An 18668-nucleotide genomic window follows, 5' to 3' on the forward strand; every position below is an offset into this window, starting at 1 on the left:
CAATCTTCCGCACACCCTCCTGCACAAATTGCCCCTTCGTCTCACCTGTCCGGGCCAATTATCAATTATTGACGAATGGGGTCGCCTTACAAGTCTACGGGGCCCGCCTTAACAAACTGACTTCACCTTAACGACACGGCAAGAAGGGACGTTTTGTGTCAGATATCGGCGAGAAACCGACGACTTAGCTGCCTAAACGGGTGGCTGTAGAACCACTGATTGGACCAGAGATGAGCAACCGGCGATGGGCCGGAATCTGATTCTGAAACGTGGATTCACTGTATCAAAGTATTGCAATTAGAGCGCTAAAATGTATTATTTTTAAAGATTTGGGTCAATAATAAAATCTTGAACATCGTATAATAGTAAAAATTAAAATGTAAACAAACCAATGCTAGCCATGCTAGTTAACTGGCTAGCTAGGTGTCAGCCTCTGTAGCGGGTCTATAGTTTTAAAAAATTTCATCAACTGTAGACACGCTAACGTTCGTAGCTGGTTCCAAACGATTAGGCATGGGCCGGTTGCTGGTTTACGACGGTTTTAAAAAGTCAAGGTTTCAATAACCGTTAAAATTGGCCGTCACCGGTAATGAGCTTTTCTTTTCTTTTTTGAGGGGATGTCCCGCTGTAATTTGATTGACTGCTTGCAGAGATGAAGACCATCACGAAATAAACTACCAATCATCGCTTCTTGCAGCGTCAATTGTTCTTATGTCAGTTGCTTGATATGGTCTTGGGCTGGGCTACGACCTGGATTGTGACATATTACGTGACGAAACTCCACATTTCACAACACAAAAAAAAAAAAAAAAAAATGTCGTCTACGTCCATGTGCCACGTACAGGGCTAACTAGAATCGACACAACACCACGTCATGCTAAAATAACACAACGTGAGGCTAATAGTGTTAGCTTAGGGTAAAAGCAGGCCGGTTTTGAGCGGCTTTGTGCCAGACGCAGTTTGGTGAGGCACTTCCAGACAGAAATCCACGGCTGCATGGGTGTGGGCTACATCCTGTGTGTGTCTCAGCGGCCAAGTGTGTGCGTGAGGGTGTGTGTGTGTGTGTGTGTCTGTGTGCGCGTGTGGCTGCATGGGTGGTATGCATGCGTGTGTGTATGTGTGTGTTACACATGTATTTATGTATGCGTGATAGACCAGTCGCAGAAATGGCTTGTGGGTAGGTTTCATTCGGTGTCGCTATGGATCAGTGGAGGATGGCGGCCAACCGTGCGTGCGTGTGTGTTGCATGTGTGTGAGCGTATGTGTGTTAATGCGCGTGTGCTGTGAGTCATTGATCAAATATTTTGCTTGCAGAGATTCAGAGCGCTCCCTCGACGGGGCCTCAAGAAGCCCCGCCCCCCCCCCCACAATCAACAATTATGGAGAGAGTTTTCATCATTGCATGCTGGCAGAGCATGATGGCAAAGTTTGATGACTTGCCACTGAACACAACACCGTAATAATAAATCATCACACACAAGGTCATACTACACCGTGTGATGAAATATATGAATATATAGATGCACTTGTGTCGCTCCTAATGCTCCGGTTTCCTTCAAACACTATGTGAATATAGTGTTTGAAGGAAACCGGAGCATTAGGAGATGATTGAGTTTTTAAGTCAGAGCTGTCTTTTTGGTGGGACATTAGTTTCAAAACACAATTTTGGACTAGACAACTCCTCATCCCAGCATCAGACGGCCACTTACACTGTCACACGCGCGCGCGCGCGCTTCATGTTTAGACGGCGATGTTATCATGCAGCCAAATAGAAAAGCCACGCGTTATTTTATTGAACGCAGCCCCGGAAAGCTGGAAGCGCTGGCAAGGAGGCGACTGCGCTCGTCTCACGCTGCGCTTGTTTTTGTCTCGCGTCAACTTTGCCGGTAACTTGAGATAACAGCGCTCGGTGAGACACCGCAATGAGGGCTGCGGATCTAAAACATCGACCGAGACAAGACGACCATACCAATGAGGAAACAAATGTAGAATACGCAGAGCTTCTTATTGGAACTGGATATTCTTTTTGTTGAATAACATTTCTGACACATATTAGGGATGTAATAGCACAGTGAATCCTCACTTGATTGGCAAATTTGTCTACAGAACATAACTCAAACTATTTGCTCAAAAGCGCACCCATTTGCACCAAAGCGCATATTTTCTTGTTCTGTTTTTATGTACAAACAATGACCAAAAAGTTGACGGCAGTACGGTACTTTAAACACTAGCAACGGCGAAGCGGGAGAACAAATGCCAATTGACGACTGGCTGGACACTTTGAAGTATTTGATGATGACTGGTAAGTTTAAAAAATTGGTGAAATTGCATTAATATTATTTTTTGGGTAGACATTTAAAGTACAGTGAACCCTTGACAATTTTTGAACCGCCATTTACAAACTCATCTCATTGTGAATTATTGAATACAACATAAGCAAAACTTTTCACTTAACGCCCCGATCTGCGCATTTTTGTGCTCTGTTAATAGCCCAATTGGAGCCCGGACACCGTGCACAAAATTCGAGTATCTGCAGTGGTGAGAGTTAACTGCTGATCAGGTGCTAACAGCTCCGTACGCAACGTAAGGTACTAACCAAACAAAAGCTCTAAAGTCGTTTGCCATAAATGTATTAAGCAATCAAGAATATCTTTGTATTAACGTCAAAAATGTAATAAAATAGCTAATAAGAAAGTAGCAATTGTTATTTTTACAGGTTGCGTAGCGGCAGCATACATGTCAGTGTCCTCGCAACCGCCCCCCACCCCCCCCCACACACAAAAAAAGATCTGTAAGCCATTTATTTTGAAGTGTAAGATTATAAAACGCGTCTCATTTACTCATGTTACAAATGAATTATATGAAAGCGTTTTTGATTTGAACTATTGCGATCGGCAATCACATACAGATTGAGGGGCGCCCAATATATGCAATTCACTTTGTCCTTCACCTCCGCGAATAGTGAGGATTCACTGTGTATAGCCTCGTAAACAATTCGATGGAAAGCGGAACACACTGCGGCTTATTGATGGCCAAGTAAATGCTGACCGCTCGTACCATGTTGGGAGTATTTCTCATTAGCTCTTTGTTTCCAAACACAATTTTTGAAACTTCTCCATCAGTGCCAACGTCCTTGTGAAGCAGCCGGGAAGCCATTCAAAAGACTGCCAGCACTTAGGCGTACCGCACTGGCTCCAAGAGCCACTTTCCAAGTACGGGAATGAAAGGCAAATATGCACACGCGGAGGTGTTGCGTGGAGGGGCCGCAATCTGTTTTTACGTCAAATATATAGTGTCGCTCGCGGCGGTCTCTCCGCGTCTCTTTCGGGACGGCGTTCCGTTCGGTCACTCACTGGCGTGCTTGTCTGCCAGGGCGATGAGCGTGCTGGAGATGTCCCTGCGTCGGTAAAAGCACACCACTTTGGCCTCCACGTTCCCATTGGCGGTCTGCGGAGGAGAGACAATCGGCGTTACCATGGCAACAGGTGGTGCCGTCGCGCGCACAGCACAGAGGCACACAACATTGACGAGAGATGAAAACGCATTAAAAAGCGAGGTTGAATCTTAAGTTTGGCTGCAAACGCGGCGTGGGGCGATTTTACGCCACAAAAATCACGAGCACAGCTTCGGCCATTGTTAATGGGATCATAACGTGCTTTCCCGCATCATTTTTGAGACGCAATGAAAACAAGCGTAAGCTTAAATGTCATTATGTGTTACATTAGAAATGCTTAAGATGGCAGCAACGTATTGATTATGGTGGGTTGGGCGAGCGGGTAAATAATTAAGCGTAAAAAAGCAATAATGGTCATTTAGACATTGATCTGTGGCCCTTAGCCAGCCATGTATGTGTAAATAAAGTGCACCGCTATTCAAATGTAATGACAAGGACATGGAGCATCTTGTTATGGGCAAATACACCAGAATCATTTGGGTATATTTTTTTTTTTTACAATATGAGGAATCTTTTTGCCCTCAGTCTTTATAAATGAAAAAAAAAATACGATACATAGACAGATTGATACTTTATTCATCCCATGAAAGAAATCAAATGAAGATTCCATTCTCTCTAAATTCCTACCCAGACGGTACGAGGCAGTACTGCGCATCAACTATCGGATAGCAAATTCTTCTGTCACAGCACAGCACCGCCTGCTGGTTCAAGTGGGTTACTGCGCAATTTGGCCCCAATGCGAGTGGACTGTAGCGGTGAAAAAAAAAAAAAAAAAATCAAAATCAAAGATGCCCATCCCGCCCCCCCCCCCGGTGCCAATTTCATTAACTGACATGAAATGAGGTCTACGTGTTTATCATAATATTCCAGAAATTGAAAAGGATGTTGGACATTTTGATTTGAACAAGGTGAAAATGCAAAGTAAAAATGCTTGCTCTACAGGGTTGAAGTCAGGAAATGGACACAACCAGAGTTATCTTACTACCGTGGTGACATAAACCGAATTTGAACGTACGTCGGAACTCACTGCAGTCTATCGCTAACCTATATCATTCGTAAACAGTTGCATGAAAAACACTTCTAAGCCATACATCCCCAAATCTAACAAAAAAACAGTCAGTATGACAGTAACAAAACGTGACTTCCTGTTTCATGTGGCCGAGTGCTTGTCATTCATAATCTCGAAACCGTCTACATCGGGACGCCGTAAACCGAGGACATCGTGTCGCGGTGGGTGAACAGGCGGCTGTTGAACAGCTGTCCCAACGCTTGCCACGTCACGGACGACAACCCCCGGAAATTGCTCCATTCTCCTTAAAACCGATGGACTGTTTTGGAGGCAAAGAGTCGTCGGGAACGGCTGTGCAGCCGTGCAGGCCGACTACGGCTGCCGGTTAATTATTTAAAGAGTTACATTCGGGAAGGGGGCGGGACTTTAAATCACCACCGTATCGATAAATAAATAAAACACACACACACTCACCTTATTCAACTCCTCTATCCTCCTGATCAGCAGCGGGTTACTGGACGAGTTCTCAAAATAAACATAATCTGCAGGGAGGAGGAGAAGGGGGGGGTGTAATATTGGGAAAGGGGAACAAGAAAAAAAAAAAAGATGCATCAGTCATCTTGAATGAAGCCACCGTTTAAACAAAATGTGCAATTTGAATTTGAAATAATATCCAGAGCCACGCGTTATCTCCGGACTCGCACATACAACGTTATTGTTCCCCATTTGTGCGTATTTGTGAGGGTGCTGGCACAAGTCCAGACCCATCGGAGGCTTAGTGCTCACCAGGATGTCCCCGCAGGCCCCCCGGGCTTGGTGGGGCGCCCGGTCTTAGCCCGGCATGTGTCTTGGCCGAGCACTGTCAGATTACACCCCGCACATTTGGTCGGCTGCCCGGAGCTACCGTTCTCCTCACGGGCCCCCCCGAAGCCCACATACACACACACACACACATACACCCATCCCCCAACTGTTACCCCCTGGGCGACGACGTAGCTCAAGCCCCTTTTGCAGTGCCACCGTTTGTTTGATACGGAATGGCGACAGGGAGAATTCAGCTTTACAGATGCCACGTCTGCAGTGCAGGCAGTGTACGATTACGACGATTATGACTTCACTTTTCAAATTACGCGTTTGTTACTATAAAATGAAGACATCAATCTTTCCTGTAGAATCGCAAACAATTTTTTGAATGAAATAAGACATTTTCTATTCTTGTGAAATCACTTCATCATTCTCTGAAAATATTTGTTTTTAATTCGTAAACTGCAGATCTTATAGCTTCTAATATTTCGACCGTACTGAAAATTTAAGACTAGTAAAAGTCTCTAATGGTATTACACATTTATTAGCGATGTTCTGATCAGGGTTTTATGACACTGATTCCGATACTGACCGTTCGTGAGTGAGATTGGTGAATACCGATACCATGGATTATGTGTATATTTTCAAAATAAGACCCACGATGCGGCTCCCTGCGGCAAAAATGTCACTTGCGTATACTGTGGTGTGACGGCACTGCATCAGGGGGCGGTGACGCAACACTGCACACAGCCTGCGAAGTTGCAAGTGGTCAGATTTTTGGTCGGCAATAAAAGGCTTTGATCAAATATTACAGTCACAAACTTTTTTCACGCAAATCGGCCGATCACGATCGGTGGCCGATCGATCGGAGCATCCCTAACATTTCTCCTTGTAAAATTAGGATTTGAATCTATCTCATAAAAATTTGATGATTTTTGTGAAATTTTGGTAGTATAATGTCAACGTTTCTCCTATAGTTCTCCTACAATTAGGACTTTTTCCCATAAACCACGGCTTTAATTACATAAAATGACAGCTTTACTTTGTCGCATTATCGTTGAGCATACATAGGTACGCAGATTTCGGCTCCGTTTGAATGTCGGACGCTCTTCCTGACGACGCAACCCAACCATTTTTTCTTTATACGGGCTTGGGGATGGGAATCAAACCCTTGTACGGCTTTATTTGCTTTCAGGTCAACCCTGTTAAAATAAAATTTTTTGGTCCCTTCTTGTACGGATCAAAGCGTGAATCACATCATGGAGGCACGAGTCTGCTCATCAGACTATTATAATCCAAAGAACTGAGAGAAAAAAAAAATGTGGACGCTTGCCTGCGGCAGCGCCGAGGGAGCAATTAAACCACGAGCCAGATGACATCGCGACACAACGGGAGTGTATTTCGTGCTTTTCTCGTCGTCAAAAAGGTAGAAGCGCCGGGTTGTCCCTCTTTGTTTCCAAGCTGGGGAACAAAGTTGTCATGAAGGGAACGACTGAGAAGTTGTAAGAAGTGGAGAGCGGGGCTGCTGGGAGTTTCCGCCACGTGAGAGAGCCTGCGGGCCGAGCAGCGTCGCTCCGTCTCTCTCCGTTTCCCATCATCCCTCCTGCCGCCTCAACCCGGGAAATGAAACCTCCCCTCCCCCCGCGCCATCAAACCTTCCAGCTTCCAACGTCGGCCAACCGGCGGGCTTCCGATACAGTGACGTCGAGGTTGGCTTGGGCCAATCGAGGCGTGTTACCGAGAGACTGCCGAGTTGATTTGAACCAGGCCAGTGAGACACGATCGTGGTGGTGGGGGGGGGCGGCGGGCGAAACGTGTGAGCCACCAGCTAGTCATACTCATTAGAATTAATGCCACACGTGGTTCCAAAAAAAGTTGTAAAAATTTTATTTTTTTTGCTGTAAACTAACTTTTTGGGGAGTTCAATTACAAGTTTAATCTTGCAGGATTTCACAAAATAACAATATTAATATTGACGAACCACCACCACGCCCCGCGAAAAACAAAAAATCCAGCCGAAAAGGACTGTGGCAAGAAAACTGGAAATGGAAGGCCAAATGATGTCATTTTGTGAACCACTGACACTACCTGCCACCAAGACCTAGTGCTCACTAGGTAAAGAATCAACGCAGTCGCAAAAATATTTCAGAAACAGAAGACCAAAACTTCAATGTGTGACACGTGACATCTTGTTGTATCAAACTCACAGGATCAAGAATCTGTCTGAATGACAGTGGTTGGATTTGATAGGCTGACAGGATTTTATGACCCAATGGGACAACAAAAACAACAAAACCATCCAGACAATTTTTTTTTTTTGTTCTTGATTCTGACCCGGACAGAAACAAAGCTGTAAAACATGTAAGACCACAGCTAAGTTCAGAAACCTACTGAATATTTCTCGATGCATTTTGACATCTTGTCCGGACGCAAACCGCTCCATGTGACTTTCCATAACTCTTGCGTGTTTTTGTGGCTTGTATCCTTTATCTGTGCCTGATATTATGTGCAATTTCACGTCAAAGCTGAAAACAGTAGCCCTGAGGCCCATTTACGCTGCTTGTTAAAGCTGGCGATTTTTAGGATGAGGCGACAAACGCCTTCGGCGGTAGTGTCTGAGCCATAACCACGCCTGTGCTTAAGAGAATTATGGAATGACAGGACTGGGGTGTTAACTTTGACATCAGACACTCATTTCTTGCGTCCTGTTTTGTTGGAGGCAATTGTCGCTACGACAACCATTTTTGTCAGAAGTTGACCTGGCAACTTTAGGCCTTCGGCAGTAGTACCCGAGCCAAAACAACACCTGTTCTTAAGGGAAATACAGACTGGCAGGACAGGGGTGTAAACTTTAACACCCGACACTCACTACTCCCGCCCTGTTGTGTTGTAAGCAATTGTCACTATGCAAAGGCCGGTATCAGATTCTGACGGACTGATAACCTTGAGCAAAAAAAAAAAAAAATGCAGTTTCACGGTATCAATGAATTGCAGTGACAGCTGCTAAAATGCAGGCTTTATTCAATCAGGACTTTGGAGACAATTCCGATCAGCAAGTTTAAAAAAAACGATAACTCATCACCCATTTGATCAGAAGATGGAATAATCTTTCCAATCTATTCAAACATTTTGTAGATTTAGTGTACAGTTGACCACCTCTATTCGTGTGGGATTGGGACCGTCCCGGTATATAAATAGGCAAAATCCGCATAATAACTGTCTACGTTTACATGGACACATTTATTCGGAATAAAAAACTGATCGGAATAATAATGCCTCATGTACGCACCCCATTCGGAATATTCTGAGCAGATCAAGGCCATACCGATTAAGATTTTACTCCGAACAAAAGGGGTGGTTTATGTCGATTGATAATCTGATCGGCGCGCATGAAAACACTTATTCTGAAATTTCTGAAATCAATCGTCTTTACCGTGCCCGTTTGTAACATCAGTATACACGTTTCTGTTGTTCCCGGAAGCTAGTAGAATTTCCGGTATTTTTGGTCATTCTGCGCTTGTCAAAATAATCAACTTCAATCGGAAATGTGACGCATGAACACGTAGTCCTAATCGGATCAATATTTTTAGTGTCCATGAAAACAATGCATCCCATTCCGATTGAAATGCATTGGGAAAAATAGCAATTAAACCCTAAAAAAATATATATAATAAAAAAAAAAAAATAATCTCCCCAAAAATGCTGGGAAGCATTAAATATATGGAATTTCACTCAATTCTCCCACCGCGTGTTGAAAGCAATTGCCACCATCTGGCAAGTACCAGAAGCTGGAGTCACATCATCATCATACACCAAGTTGCGGCAGTATCCCATTTGGTTGGATTCTGCGACAAAGGTCAGCTACTTTGTTAAGGCCTTTTTGTGGAGGACATCACCAACTGGTGCCCAGACATGGACATTACAGGCTTTCAATCTTTTCAAAATTTTTTTGCATTTGAACAGGAATTGTTTTGACAAAGTCTGAACTTCCATGTCTTTACGACTTTGTGGTGGTGTAAACATACCCTGTGAGTGTCCCTCACAAGTCTACATCCAAGATTTGGGTGACTCCGGTCCAAAGCAAACGAACATCTGGGCCACTGGGACGTTGAGACGGACAGTTAAGCCACTGCTTTGTTGGCAACATTTTCCTACGCTAAGCGGCGGGAAGCCGGGCAGCGGGTGCAGGAAGTGCGGATTGCGGCCCACACCAGGGGATTGGGGGTGGTTTTAGGGGGTGGAGGGGTGGCACAAAGACATCAAGGCCTGCCAAGGCGGCCTTTGTCCCGGCTTCATTCACCCGGGGAAGTCGTTGCTTTTCCCGAGATGGGCCCGCATTGTCTTGCAAAGCGGCGACCGTCTTTCAAAACGTTGCACTGAAACATTCAATCAAAGATTTCTTCTCGGCGGGATTATTATTGAAAAAGAACGCGCAAGCAGTGTGTTTATTACGCAATACGATTATGCGGACTCAGCGGCAGATTTGCTCGTGCTGCGTTAGGCCTAATTGCGACATTCAAATGCATCTCGGCTCGCGTGCAACAATCCAAGGAGTTAAAACGAGAACGGGTCAGCCAAATCCCATTAATCAGCCGTTTAGCCTCCACGCAAAGCAAATTACTTTCCAACGGACGCCATCTCAAACTTAACAGCTCGCATTTCAACACAAGATGATCATGAAACCGAGCAGACTTGTTGGCCGGTGAAGTGTTAACTTTCCACGCCGCTCTGGAAGACGTAATCCTCAGGTAGCCCCGCTCGCTATTTTTTCTCTACCAGCGGAGAAACGACAACAAACGACATCATTTGCATATGTGAAGCCATCTGTACAAAATCTACTAAATCTATGTAAGTATATATGCACATATCGCAATAATGTCCTGTGCAATATGCATATCGCAAAGACATGCAATCATTTTCTTATGGAATTGTACGCTTTTATACGAATTTGGCCAGTCGGGTGCAAACTTCAAAGCACATCGCCACCCGGTAGTTGCAGATTATCTCGGAGAATTTCGATTAATTGGCTAAGAACACATGGAGCTTGCTTATTTTGCTGCATGTAAAAAAAATGACTTCTTTCATGAGATGAGAAAAATGTCATTTCTTTAGGTACATGCTAAATATCGCAATAATATCAATATCGCACTCGTCAACATTAGGGATGGGAATTTTGACTAATTTGCCCGCCGACTAGTCTCAAATTTTATTTGCGACTGGTCGACTAGTAGGCGGCACGGTGGTCGACTGGTTAGCACGTCCGCCGCACAGTTCAGAGGTCGTGGGTTCGATCCCGGCTCCGGCCTCCCCGTGTGGAGTTTGCATGTTCTCCCCGTGCCTGCGTGGGTTTTCTCCGGGTACTCCGGTTTCCTCCCACATTCCAAAAACATGCATGGTAAGTTGATTGGATACTCTAAATTGCCCCTAGGTGTGATTGTGAGTGCGGATGTTTGTCTCTGTGTGCCCTGCGATTGGCTGGCAACCATTTCAGGGTGTCCCCCGCCTACTGCCCAAAGACAGCTGGGATAGGCTCCAGCACGCCCCGCGACCCTTGTGAGGAGAAGCGGTACAGATAATGAATGGATGGATGGATGGTCGACTAGTCTCAAATTTTATTTGCGACTAGTCGACTAGTCTCAAATTTTATTTGCGACTAGTCGACTAGTCTATAAGCAAGAAATCTTGAAATTTAATACATATTGAATTCAAAGTATAAAATGCAAATGTTTTGTGTATTTACAGTAGGGGCTATTTTAGCCGAACATTCAGGACAGTTTGTTCATTTAAACTCTACTGAATAAAAGTAAACAATTGAAAGAGAAATACATTTCTGATACATTTGCCAATGCAATGCATGGCATTTATTATGAATAATGTAATGAGTAATGGTACCGGCTCCCGGTCCAGCAGGGTCTCATTCGCCATGTTAGGTGCATTATCATGCACACAGGCAACGACTTTATTTTCTAGTGCCACGTACCCTTTTAGGGGAGCAATTCTCTCTTGGTGTTCAGCTTGTTCACAGAGGTCGAGGCGTGAGGAACAAGATGCGTGATTCTTAATGCAGTTTAACCGACTAGTAAAATACAAAACGTTTAATAAATCGCAGACGGTTAACCGGTTAAACGACTAGTCGCGCACATCCCTAGTCAACATCCATATCGCATGTTTTTCCAATATTTGTATGCGAGGCGGGCATGCGGGGTGGCATGCGAGGTGGACGACGGACTGGGTGAGTACGTCAGTCCGTCACTGATGGACGCCCATTTTGTGGACGATTGACAGAGGACTTTTTAAAAATGACGGACTAAACACTGATGGAAGTAGATTTTCATCCGTCAGAGCAATCGTCACTAACCGCACCCATCACTGACGGACATGCCGTTTTGCTGTTTTTTTGGGGGGACCAACTGACCAATGGACTTCTGATAGACTAACGGGCTTAACTGACGGACTGACCAACTGACGATAACAAATCGGTTCGTCAGGACTGACGAATGGTGGAAGGGTACCCAGGCCGCAGATAGATGACGGACCAGCAAAATTATGTAAGTTGCCCACTTCAGTGTGTGTGTGTGTCACACTGGCATTTTTTTGTGTTAGACTTGGGAGGGAAAATGTCATCCCTGCAATATTTCACTTTCAGAGTTGGAACAAAGGCAATTCTGAAAATGACGGAGCAAAAGTGTGATGTTTAACAACAGACACCCAACTTCTTGCAAATCAATTGCCACCACCCGACAACTTTTTAAAAGTCGTTGGGGCGATATTTCGCCTTCGAAGGTCCAATCAGAGATGAACAACGCCTGTGCGTGAGGGAATTCTGGAATGACAGGACAGGGGTAGGAAGTTTAACACTTGACACTCACGTGGAAAGCAATTGCGCTGTCCGGCTACTATTTCGTGTGTGACTGGATGCCCAACCTCCCTCGCTCTCCTTTTTGCAGGTGTTCCTAATGTTTTGTGCTTCACATTCATTGTGTCACGAAGACTTTTTTTTTAAAGACATTTCAGCATAGCATTAGCGCCACACCGGAGTTCCAAACCTTCACTTTGTATATAAGAGGGGAAAGCTAGAAACAGAGTGGGGCGTTCGAACCACTAAAGCCATAAGGCGAAAGTAGTTTATAATAACTTTTAAAGATGTGGTCGTTGGCGGTCAATATAAGTTAGACAAAAACACGACTCTTCATCGGCAGCCGCGAGTCATCATCATGAGGAAGGCTCTCATACCTCCTCCAGGGAGTAAAATAGACGACGACGAGGAGGAGGAGGAGAAGGAGCGGGAGGAGGAGGAGAAGGAGGAGAGGAGGAGGAGGGAAGACGAAGGAGGAGGAAAAAAGACATATGCATCAATAGAGAATTTACCATGGTGGCTTCAACAGTGACTGAGTGACTCAGTGAGTGAGTGAGAGAGACAAACCTGCCTGCTGGCAGCGTCGCCTCCCCCCCTCACTTTGTCTTACCTCCGACCCGGTACATGTTGGCCGCCATGGCTGCCCCGCCGGTGCCGAGGAGAAAGAAGCCTCCTCTCTCCGGGTCGTGAGGGTGGGTCGGCTCGCTGTCTCCCCGCTCGCCTGCTTCCCTGACTGTCGGTGGGCCGTGTTGCTAGCTGCGCTGCCGCCGCTGTGTGTTGGAAAATGGTGGCCGGATCAATACGAAACAGACCAGCCTTGGAGACCTTAAAGAGACAGTACACCCGAGCCAGGCTCCGGCGGCGACGGAAGCTCGACCGAAAAAAAAAAAAAACGAAATACACCGCTGTAACTTATCACTTAATCGTACTTTAATTTTGTTTTGTCTTTTTTTGTACCCCTTAGGCTACTACTAGCTTGTTTTTAAAGTGGGGCCGTGTTAGTCACGTGACCGACTACGGAGCGGGGTTACAACAGTTTGGAATTTTTCAATATAGTTACTTTTTATTTCATTTTGTCTTTTGTTTGTCTTTTAAATTCGGTTAGTTTGAATTCGTTTTCAGAGCAAGTTGCTTAGTTTTTATTCTTTCGAAAATATGTCGGTTAGTTCTTATTGTTTTTAGTATTAGTTTTAGTTTTGTTTTGTTTTTTAATATATGGAGTATTTGTCGAGTGCAAGATAAAAAGAAAAGTTCCCTAATTATTGTGCAATAAAGTAGACTACAGCTCTCAAATGACTTATCCTTCTTTGGTATGCCGCAAAGGAATACCGAAAATTTTTCAAATTCCAAAATTTTCTTTCCAATATTATGTTCTTTGCATCTGATCCCACTGAGCGGCAAACGTTTGCTAGCATTTGCGAATGTTGCGATGTTGTCAGGGTTCGTTCAAGATCGCAAACGTTCGCCTGTACTTTTCTTTGCAAAGGAATTGTTTTTGAACATGTTCAAAATTTGCTTGGAAAAAACCCCCCCACTAAAACTGTTGACGAACATATGGTGACATCACAGTTTCACAAGGCTCAGGTAACGACCAATAACGGCTCACCTGTTTTCTGAGTTTGATTGTTGTTTGGTTGTTTCTGACTTTGATTGGTCATTACATGAGCCCTGAGCAACTGTGATGTCATTTTCAGTCGACAGCAAGTGACAAAATTGCCACCCTGTCAGACGGATAAAAACGGTTGCTTCTTAATTCATATTCCACAGACACAATATTCATCACAATATCATGTATGGACTAGTGGGGCCGCATAGAACATATTACAGTATAGTAAAGAAGGGATCTGAGTTGACTTCTAATGTACACTGCCCCCTACTGAATGAATAAATAATCTAATCAAATCTAAACGATACCTTTTTTTTTTGTTGAAATTTACATCCAATTCATAGAGATTGCATGGAAATTTTAAAACTGTAGTGCAGTTCTGTCCCCATAGGCTGGAATTCTGCTTTGCTATGATGTAGACCAGAGGTCAAACCCAAGAAGTAGCTCTACGTTTCAAAAAGATTGGTGACCCCTGCGTAGGGTTAGCCTATTCCCAGCTATCCATACCTTGTGATTTTCGATTGTTTTTATTGTATTTTGAAGGGCAGCTGGAGGGGAAAAAAGATGGATTCCATCATTGTTGGTTATTTTCTGCTTCTGAAATAAAAAATAATGTCTAGTTATAGCTTTTAACAAACCGGACAGAAGGGGCATTCCTCGGTCAAATGTGTCATTTCCGGTTTCAGGTGTGCCAGTGTGGGAATGTCGCCACATGGCACGAAATATAAAAGATAAAATACTGAAAGATACAGCAGTATGTTAAGGGAGCTGATAGGCTTAATCAGCACAGAGTTATCTTCTCTAGTAGTGGCTTGGGTGAAAATGACTTCTTTTTTTTTTAAACCGAAAAAAGTTACACCCTGTAGCTTTAATAGCCATTGACCAGGCACTCAGTGCTGATCCTAAATCCCTCAGCTCAATGGAAGTACACGACCATCATATAAAGGCTTAAGCATTACAATTTGATTTAGCGTGCATAACAAGGCGTGTTTATTCTCAAGTGTGGCACTGGCTAACCAGCAAAATCACGGCTCTTTAACGTGACATTTTAGCGACGTTTGCTAGCACATATAAAAGCATACGTCCTCTCCTTGCTGCCGGAATGCTGCGGTCAGAGCCGATCTGATCTATACCATGTGTAAGCCTCAATTACTGGAGCCTGACACATGGGACTTGGGCCTTGTGGTCACGTGAGCGCCAAAGAGCCAATGGCCCGCACCCCCTCCGGTCAAGTGTGCAGTCTCAATGTTGGCGCTGTGCCTGCAGCGCTGAGGAGATGCTGTATGGTCCCTTTTGTGAAAATAAAGGCAGAAAGGCAGGCCGATTCCACGTTTTCCGCGTATGTGGGTCGCCTTTGCCAAGATAACATGTTTGGATTAGCCTCTTTTACACAAAGATACTGCAAAATAGCAGCTCCAAAGCTGGAACAGAAGAGCTGGCGTATGTTCTGTAAATGGAAAAAAAGGACAACTTTTTTTTCCGAAGGCGGTAGTGTGAGAGTGTTTTTTTTTTTCCTTTAACCACAGAACCAGAACCTTAACAAGTCCAACCTTTTTACTGATGCTTTTTCCCTCAAAAATATACACCTTTTTTCTCAAACGTGCATTTTTGTGACTTTTTCACACAAAAAATAAAACATTTAACAACGGGAAAACATAATTAGATCCTCAAAAATATAAGACATCATTTAAAAATTGTATAGCTTTATCATCAAAAATATGCCATTTTCTAAAAATATGACTTTTATCCTTCAAAATATGCTATTTTGAGGAGACTTTTTATTCTTCTAATATATGATTTGATTTGTCTGGAATTGACACTTTTACCAGAAAATATGCATTACATTAACTGTTATAGTGTTAATTGAACCATCACATATACAAACTATAACGAATGACATCATTCTCCGACCATTACCTCCTTTTCCTTTCCAATAAGTCAAAGCCGTAGTCCCAATACTTTTGTCCATTTGCTGTGTGATTGGCTGGAGGCTCTCAAGTGGACGTTATGACTGTGATGACCTGCAAAAGACACTAGAGGGAACTGTCGACCTACTATTTCTTCGAAGTGGGTGGGCACAATGTTGGTTGTTGAAATTGTGGTAGTGACCACAATCTACCAGCAGGGGTCCTCCTTTACACAAGCAGGGACTCTCAAAGGAGCACAGCGTATTATTAAAAACACCCACATTTGGAAAACAGTTCTTAGTTGTCTTCACTAGTTGTCTTAGTTGTGTCATGCTCTGTTCAAAGTTACCTCACGGATAAACAATTATGGACATATTTTAAGGACAGTATGAAAACAAAGACATACATGTAAATTTGATGATGAAACACCGAAGAGGACCGTCACACCTAAGCTGCAGTAAAATTGTTTTTCACAGGCGATAAAAAAAAAAAAAATGCCCTTGATTATTGTTATATTGTCTGTCTACATGTGTTGCTATTGTTTTAAATAAAAAAATGTCAAACTATCTTTTTTTCGTTCATTTGGCAGTAAACCTAAAATACTGCTACCATAACTAGATGTCGTACCCAATTTTTGCGACTGTACCTCCCACCCCCATGTAGCCAAACATTATTATTAACATTATCACACAATAAACCCTTTCATGAATGATGGTCACTACAGTGGACAGCTATTTAAAAGTAGATTTCGCCTATATTAATTAATCTAAATTAAAAAGAATACTTTTAACCCTTTCATGCATTAATTATGATTTGATGTTATTATTTAAAATCTAAATATATTTTTCAATGTATTAATATAGGCGAAAGCAACTTAAAATAGCTGTCCACTGTAGTGACCACTATGCATGAAAGGGTTAATACTGGGAATGGTGCTAGCTATTGGTAGTCTGTGCTAACACTGCAGCTCAGCTTACCTTTTGGTCTTGATAGTTCTTCGGAGTGGTTCTTGACTCTGGAGCTTCATCAAGCCTATCTGACCATGTCACTGTTTGTTTCAATTTGTTGTGGGTGTGCTTATTATGTTAATAAGGCCCACTGTGACGTCACAATCTGAAACATTTTCGAAATTATGCAGCCATCTAAAGATGATTTGATTTATGGTTTGATTCCACACTCGATGAGTGAGCAGGCACTCCAGAGACACAATTATTTGTATACAAACATTAAAAAGTCCATTTTTCCATAATATGCCCCCCTTTCAGGTCCTGTATTGGACTTTTAATTTTCTCACCCGACCCACCTTGCTTGGGAATGCTATAGCATGGAGTATCATATACCGCCAGATGACGGCAGCACAGCCGGTGAACTTCTGCACAAGTGGTCTCCGTCCGAAAGTGGTGGCAGTTGGTGTCTCGGGTATGTCCACTTTGGGTGGGGTAAGGACACGCCAAAAACAGGAATCACCAGAATGATGAGAAAATGTCAAGTATGGAGACTGCTTCGACTTTCACACCTGTCGGGCGAGGCGCTCGTACTTGGTTGAATGGAGTCGGAACATAATGCTGCTTGAGTTCTTTCCCATATCAAGTCATGTAAAGTGAATGAAATCCTACCAGGTCAGCGTATCGTAACATTTTAAGTCATGCTTTGACGTTCTTATGTGTCCTATAAGTGTAGAGCGTAGATCGGGCTATCGTAGCAATAATAGTGTTATTTTGCTGAGATAGTGAAACAATTTGATTGCATTCCCACTGAATTGGGGACTCAGAGGCGCCCTGGATTTAGTGGCCTTTCCAATTCAGGCAGAATTCGCCGAAGCGGCATATTGTCGCGTTGGACGTGTGTGTTCAGGCAGCCGTTGCAGCTTGCCACGTTAAGATAATTGAATGCATGACGGCTTGAGGAACAGAGGCGTAAAACATTCCAGCCAGAATTTATTGGCTTGACCCTTTAAAAGAGAAATTGATAAAGCGGGATACTTTTGTGTCCAAAGTGTGTGTTCACACAGCCATTGCGGCTTTCCTCATTGAGATGGGACGATAGATTGAGGCGTAATGACAGAGGCCTAAAGCAGTCAAACCGACATTTATCGGCCTGTCCCTTTCAGACAGAACTTGTGCTACATTGCCGTGTCTGATTCACAGTCATTGCGGCTTGCCTTATTAAGATAATTAGATGTATGATTACGTACCGTTTCCACAGCGAGGTTTTCAACCCTGTTAAGACAACTTCAGTTATGTTAAAGGATAAATGTATCTTTTTGGGGGGGTTGTTCCTACAGTCTAGAAAAAAAAAGGTCCTGATAAGTGTAGTTTAATTTTGTTATGACAAACTGGGCAGAAAATGAGGCACTACGACACATCCGGTAACAGAGAAAGTTACGGGCAAAGCTGAAGTGAAAAAAAAAAACTAAACTAAGAAACTAAAATGGACCAAAACGTTTTATAGAAATGTTTAGAATTATAGAAAGTTTTTGCATGGGGGTAATATAAATTGTTAGTTTCCTCATAATCAGCGACCAACATGCATTTTCCTACCTTTATTTCTATTTAATATGACTAAAAAAAAGTTTCAATTTAGACAACTTTTTGACAAAATTTTAAATTTAAATATTCACTCCTACAAATTTTTCATAGGAATATTTATTGCATTTAAAAAAAAAAATGTTTACAAAAATATCGAATTGGTAACATTTGCAGAAATTTGAAAAAAAATAGTGAACATTGTGTAGAATTGTTGATTTTTATGTAAAAGTTGTGTAATTTTCAAGAATTATCTTTTTTTTTTTTTAAATTAGAAATAAAAAGAAAAGGACAATTGTCAGGTCGTGGTTTGGACCCAAATGCATGACATAGCTAAACCAGAGAAGAGAAGGCAGAGGCAGAGATCGGGTTGGTCCAAACACAGGTTTAGATTCCCCCAAAAAAGGTGGGAGAGTACTTCAAATACAAGTGCAGAGCAGGGAACAGGTGAGAACAATGACGTGAAATGAATGATTGAATGAGGCATGTCAAGATCAGGCACAAGAA

The 18668-nt window shown here is 43.2% G+C and overlaps 1 protein-coding gene across 3 annotated transcripts in view; it reads right to left on the reverse strand.

The window, feature by feature from the left end:
- Nucleotides 1-15862, reverse strand: part of mta1 (metastasis associated 1) — a 29868-nt gene extending 14006 nt beyond the window's left edge. The window contains exons 1-4 of one of the 3 annotated variants that reach the window (XM_086048649.1): nt 15647-15862; nt 12734-12893; nt 4938-5005; nt 3354-3447 (exon numbers count right to left, since the gene is read on the reverse strand). In XM_086048649.1, coding sequence (XP_085904775.1) covers nt 3354-3447; nt 4938-5005; nt 12734-12761 — 190 coding nt within the window. In that variant the 5' untranslated portion in view covers nt 12762-12893; nt 15647-15862. Of the gene's footprint in view, nt 1-3353; nt 3448-4937; nt 5006-12733; nt 13233-15646 lie in introns of those variants that run through there. The other 2 variants (XR_015089226.1, XM_086048648.1) reach the window with 2 other exon arrangements.
- Between the last annotated feature and the right edge of the window lie 2806 nt (nt 15863-18668).

Source organism: Filicampus tigris, chromosome 13, assembly GCF_054856515.1.
Source record: "Filicampus tigris isolate MCC_2025a chromosome 13, RoL_Ftig_1.0, whole genome shotgun sequence".
Lineage (NCBI taxonomy): Eukaryota > Metazoa > Chordata > Actinopteri > Syngnathiformes > Syngnathidae > Filicampus > Filicampus tigris.